Consider the following 6,262-nt stretch of genomic DNA (forward strand, 5'->3'; position numbering starts at 1 on the left):
GCTGAAGTTGCAGTGACATATTCCAAACATAAATGTTTCTTAAATTACTTTTAGGAAGTTTTTCCTTATTTGATTTCAGGTCTGTATTCTGTACAGACTGTACTTTTACTTGTTGGTAAACTAGGCTATAACCATGTCTCAGATGACAAATTGCCTATAAGAGCACTGTTTCAACAGAAATACAAGTGTGCTGCCTGTCTTGTTATTCCAGCAAACCCATATGGCAGCCCAACATTATATATCATTAGTTTAAATAGGTCACAATTTAACTATTGCATCATATGCAGCTGTCCTTATACTGATTTTTAAATGATCAGAAATGTGTTCCTTTCATTCTTTTGCATTTAAATACCGATGTTAATGTGGTCAAAATCATCACTGAAATTCATGCTAGTTATTTTTCTGACAGTCTAGGCCAGAGGTGCCCACACCTTTTCGCCTTGCAAGCTACTTTTCAAATGACCAAGTCAAAATGATCGACCTATGCTACAAATACTACACGTGCGTGCACATGCACACGCACACACAAAATATATATATATTAGAATGAGTGTCGTAGTTTTTATGAACGGTATGAAAGTGCCGCTCCACATTTCCCTTCTTCAGAATAGTGATAGTAGATTGGTAGATCAAGCAAACACATTTCGAATATAACGTCGCAAAAAAAGTCCTCCTCCCGTTCCGCATGGAATGTTTTCGGTTTCTTACTTGATTCGGCTCCCCCACTCATTTTATACCCTTTAGTAGGAATTAATTCGAAGGCTGACAAGGTAGTTTGCTCACTGGAGTTTTGCAGTAGCTCGTATGGTTGACTGTGCATGCTTGGTGACTCGTGTGTCAGAAAAGACAAGATCTCAGACTGGCTGCCCTGCATGTCAATCAAATAGCAAATGTCATTGGGAGGATAGATGATAGGTTATATATGAATGAATGATTGGCACTTTCTGCTTTTCCTGTTAGGGGTCACCACAGCGAATCGTCACACTGACCATTCGCATGTTAACATTTGGCATGTGCTTTATGCCGGATACATCACATTTATTTTTGAATGGCACGCGATCTACCAACACTACCTTTGTGATCGATGTATTGCATATTTAAAGAATCAAAAACACAATGCCAGACAGTAATTTATCCATGTCACCTTGTCTACATGTTCTCCTCATTACTATGACATGCTTTTTTGCTTGTGCATAGCAGCACAGTGTTAGATTTTCCAGCGTCCTCCTGCAGAGTGACAGACTGAGTGGACTTCAGACCTCAGCTCAGTCATTAGCATTGTTTACAGTTCTAGGTCAAACCACATTCAATTGTTTCACACAGTCCAGCCTACGGAGCCAAGCGCGTTCAGACCTTTGTTCCTGTTTGCTGCTGATTAAAGCAGACCTGGGAAAGAGCTTTTGTGATGAAGGAATTCCCAATACATTGTTGTGGTTTTAAGAACTTTGGCTATGCAAGGTCATTTTCCACTCAGCGCCACTTGATTATAAAATAATTTCTAAGTCTGGGTGGAGATTTCAGTATAGAAGGAATAGCTGGGTGGCTTATAAATATATTATTATGGTGTAAATGAAATCATCTGGAATTTAATGATGGTGTTTGAATGTTTTAATTAGTTTAGCATTTCACCATCATAACATGATCATTTCTTAATCTTTGAGTGTGTCATTATCTTCTAAAAGTCACAATAGTCATACATACACTATAAATGCTTTCATAGAATTTGTTCACTTGCATTGTGTAGTATTGATTCTGTCAATCTCAACCCTTTTTGTGTCTCTGTAAAAACATTTCACTGGAGACAGTGGGTTTTTTTTTGTCTTTTACTTGAAAAATGAGTAAAATAGTTACTCTCTTATCAAACTAATTCACTAATTGTTTTAGCTTTAAATGTTATTTTAAAAACACTAGTGGAATTTTGCTAGTTGTGCAGTTTTTGTTTAAATAACATTGTAATATAGTTTTAATGTTTTACTTTCCTGTTTTTAAGACCACATAATTGTCTAAATAATAAAATGTTATGAACTCAAACTGTTCTCATCACATCCTCATCACTGTTTTTTTTTAATCAGAAATGATTTTCCCCATCTAGTCTGTTTAAATATTTTATTTAAAATATTTAAGATAAAAATGATCATCACATTAACAGTATCAGGCTTTTGAGTCAAAGATATCTTTATATTGTAGTTTTTCATTCATAGAACATACAAGATCTCCACACACAACCCTATGTTTTATCATGCTATCGTTCATCAGGAAGTTTGGTAAAATTACTGATTTTCTCTAGAAATGGTGACGGGCTGATGGAGACGAGATGAGAGAAAGGGCAGAGTGGCAGGGGAGGAAGAGGGTGGTGGAGAGGGCTGAGGGGATGAATAAATATACTGTTTAGGGGGCTGCTGAGTTTGAAATGATGGAAGTGAAGAGAGAAGAAGGGAGTAAGAGAGCAACAGAGGACTGTCTGTCGAACCAGTCTGAAGGAAGCGGAAGCTGCCCACTGTGTGCTCTTGAGTTTCAGAACCAGGATCTCACACACACACATAGTTCTGCTGAGACTGTGCTGCCAGCAGCTGCTGTGGTTTGGGCTTGTTGTGTGTTGAGAGTGATGGTGATAGAGAAGTGGCTGAAAACACCACCTGGCGTCTAGATTATCAAACCAGATCACACGCTCTCACTCCCTTTCATTCTTCCATTTTGCTCTGTATCACTCCACTGAGCTATTTCTTTTCTTACTCAGTGTTCTTATCTGTGTCTGAACCACAACTGTAATCGCTGAGGAATATTGATGCATGATGTGGGCTTGATGTTGTCTTTCACTTGTACACGGGAGAGATCATGTGCAACAGACTGATAAAAAGATCTCCGAGGAGAAACACACAAATTATGGTTCATTTATTAAAAACTACACCACTTTTGAAAAATCAGTTGTAAATTTACTATTTTACGTTACCTGTATATCAGTTGTATCAGTGTATTAAACTTATTTTAAAAAAAATGTAGTGTCATGCCCATAAGAAATAATTGTTTGTAGATGTAAAAATGTGTAGATTTTAGTTTTTGACTGAGATTGTGTTGATCACTTTCAGTTGTCCTGACACCTAATTGGTTTTTGTGTTTCTTCTAGGCCCTACACGCTGAGTGTAACTTAGGGCAGCAGCAATGTCTGGCTCCTATGATGACTCCATGATCGACGTCTCCAGTGATAGTTTCTGGGAGGTGAGGCATAAGATGATATATGATATACACCTCAGCAACCACTGAGTACAACACATCAACAAACAAAATATATATATACATCTCTGTTCCTGGTCCTTAGATTGGTAACTACAAGCGAACAGTGAAACGGGTAGATGATGGCAATCGGCTCTGTAACGATCTCATGAATTGTGTTCATGAGCGGGCGCGCATTGAAAAGGCCTACGCACTGCAGCTCACAGAATGGGGCAAGCGCTGGCGGCAACTCATAGAAAAAGGTAAGAATATAAAAATGCAAGCTTTACATTGAATGCTATATAACAGTTTTAATATCCTGTATCAGTATTTGTGCTCTTTGCTCTGCTGTGTACAGTGGATTTAAACTAGAGCAGTTTGTTGAGACAAAATATTAAAATATTATTAATGCTTTGGCATGAGTGGGAAAACAGATTCATTTTTACAGAATTTCTCAAAGCCTGATTTCAGCAGACACTACAGATGGGCATTTTAAGTTAAAATACTATTCAATTTTCGCTGGGAATATTGAATAGTATACTCCCAGCCAATAGCACTATATTGCTTGCGTTGGCAGTGTTCCGTGGTGGTGGAAAGCACATTTGCCAGGTTTTCAGCAGTATGCTGCTCTGACATTGCTTTAGTCTGAAGAACAGCACTCTGTATTTTCCAGTTGCCTATATAATGGCAGGTGTAAGTGCTGTCCATGTGTCCGTGGTCAGAGATACCTTTTCAACACTTGTCAAACGACTGCACAGCTCACATGTATTGTCATCATACAGTTTATCCAGTTGTACTGTGACCATTGTTCTTGATGGGACCATAATCTCCATCTTAGCAAATGCCGGCAAACTTTTAAAACCCTCCTCGTCGACGAAGCTAATGGGTAGCATGTCCTTTGCTGTCATCTTTGTGATGAGGGTTGTTGTTTGCTCTGCACATCTATCATCAGACTCCCTTCTTCTGGTGACAGAGCTGGCTACTGACTGTTGATCTGCGGACTGCAGCCCACTTTCTGTTGGATGCCTCGCCTTCAAATGGCTGTGCATAGTTTAAGATATGTTAATTTAACCTGACAGGGTGTGCACTGCTCCTCATCTTTGTTTATTTTCCTGAAGAAGTTCTATACAGAACTTTTTGATGGCTGTAGACTCTGCATGTTTCTGCTGTTTGTAATAAGATGATATACTGACCTCGTTATTGTGTTATTTCCAGGTGACAGTAAAGGCGAGGGAAAATGGTGGCTCTTTGTTTTTAAAAAATATAACCATAGTTGCATGAAATATTCTTTTTTTTTTTTTTTTTTTTTTTTATCCCTAACAGACACCTAATCATGAGTTACTCCCGCCTCAGGTCCTCAGTATGGAACATTGGAGCGGGCATGGTCTGCTTTGTGCACGGAGGCAGAGAAAGTGAGCGAGCTTCACATGGAGGTGAAAGCAGCACTGATGGGAGAGGACTATGAGAAGCTGAAGAACTGGCAGAGAGACTCCTACCACAAACAGATGATCGGCGGCTTTAAAGAGACTAAAGAGGCGGAGGATGGCTTCCGCAAGGCTCAGAAACCCTGGGCCAAGAAACTCAAAGAGGTGTGGATCACAGGCTTCTAAGAAACTCCTAGAGTACAATGTGTAATTTAGTAGTAGCATGCAGAAGTAATTTCATCATTTTTGTTTCAAACTGTCTATGATGTTACCACAAGCAAGTCATTTTCAGCTCACTGATAACAGCCATGACTATCAATTATACCCTTCAGTTCACATGATTACATTTTACTGACTCCATTGTTTTCTCATCATACCTGCTTGCTTACTAAACAGCAAGAGAGCACAAACCCAAGCACAAGGTCTTGTTAATCTTCAATAAGAAGCTATTGCCATAGTTTGCTGAGGTGGCAGCTACTTATCCTGTTGGTCTTAGGTTGCCAGTAGAGGGGAAGGAAACAGTGAGGGTTTGCAGGGAGACAGGCACATCATGGTTCAAATAGAGGTCAATGTATTTCCTATTTCTGTTGTCAGTTTGGCAGCCTTCTTTACTTGACAGTGGTTCTTTCTGGTTTTGTGCATGTAGATATTTGTCTGTTCAAAGCCACATAAGGTTTTGCAACCTTCAAGTGCCTTTTCACTGTTTCCTGTGTGTGTGGTATCACCAGGGTGCAGTGACATCTTGGCCTTTTCATTGAGCAGAGACAGGGCATTTATAGGCAATACAGTATTTGATTCATAGCCCTGAGCTCTTGTGTTTAGTGGTGACATTTTGTTTTGCACTCACACAGAGAGAGGGATATGTAACTTTTATATCAATCTAAAGATAAGCACAGGTTATTCTCCTTGTGGCCCTGCGATGGATTGGCGACCTGTCCAGGGTGTACCCTGCCTTCGCCCGATTGCTGGCCGGGATTGGCTCCGTCACCCCCACCCCCCCGTGACCCCGTTCAGGGATTAAGCGGTAGAAGATGAATGAATGAATATTCTCCTTGTGCCCTCTGGCCTTGGCCCAAGACACTGCAAATAGAACCAGTCTGGAGGAGTTTGCTTCCTCAATTCTTATCTGTTGGGGTTAAAATTTAAACAAAGGTATACAAGAGTGGCTGATTCTTCTTGTCATAAGTGCATCACATATAAAACTTGTCAGGCATCAATGTTCTCATGATGCCTCACATTAGATGTTTTTTTTTTTCATCCATATTGTTCATTTGATCCAGTATCCATGTGTCTGGAGCCTTAAATTAGGAAATGTACCGGAGTAGGAAATAGGTTGTAATGATCCCAGACATAACAAATTAGATAATGAAGTTGTGCTTTTAGTTAGAGTAGTGGGTCATGTGCTGACAAGCCTCTTAAGAAAGGGGGAAAAAAAGAGGGAAGCATTTTTTTCAACATTTCAGCCATATTAATGATTATGACATCTTGACAATGAATGGATTCCACAGGTGGAGACAATGAAGAAAGCTTACCATTCTGCTTGCAAAGAAGAAAAACTGGCAGCCAGCAGGGAAACCAACAGCAAACTGGAGAGCAACAACAACCCTGACGCCCAGAAGAAGCTCCAG

The 6,262-nt window shown here is 39.8% G+C and overlaps 1 protein-coding gene across 1 annotated transcript in view; it reads left to right on the forward strand.

Moving 5' to 3' along the window:
- pacsin2 (protein kinase C and casein kinase substrate in neurons 2) overlaps positions 1-6,262 on the forward strand; it is a 21,324-nt gene that overhangs the window by 6,707 nt on the left and 8,355 nt on the right. The window contains exons 2-5 of the mRNA XM_020599600.1: positions 3,125-3,216; positions 3,317-3,473; positions 4,564-4,799; positions 6,143-6,262. The exon at positions 6,143-6,262 is cut by the window's right edge and continues 25 nt beyond it. Of these exons, the coding sequence (XP_020455256.1) occupies positions 3,160-3,216; positions 3,317-3,473; positions 4,564-4,799; positions 6,143-6,262 (570 nt within the window). The 5' untranslated portion in view covers positions 3,125-3,159. The remainder of the gene's footprint in view (positions 1-3,124; positions 3,217-3,316; positions 3,474-4,563; positions 4,800-6,142) is intronic.

Source organism: Monopterus albus, unplaced genomic scaffold, assembly GCF_001952655.1.
Source record: "Monopterus albus unplaced genomic scaffold, M_albus_1.0 scaffold41.1, whole genome shotgun sequence".
Taxonomy (NCBI): Eukaryota; Metazoa; Chordata; class Actinopteri; order Synbranchiformes; family Synbranchidae; genus Monopterus; species Monopterus albus.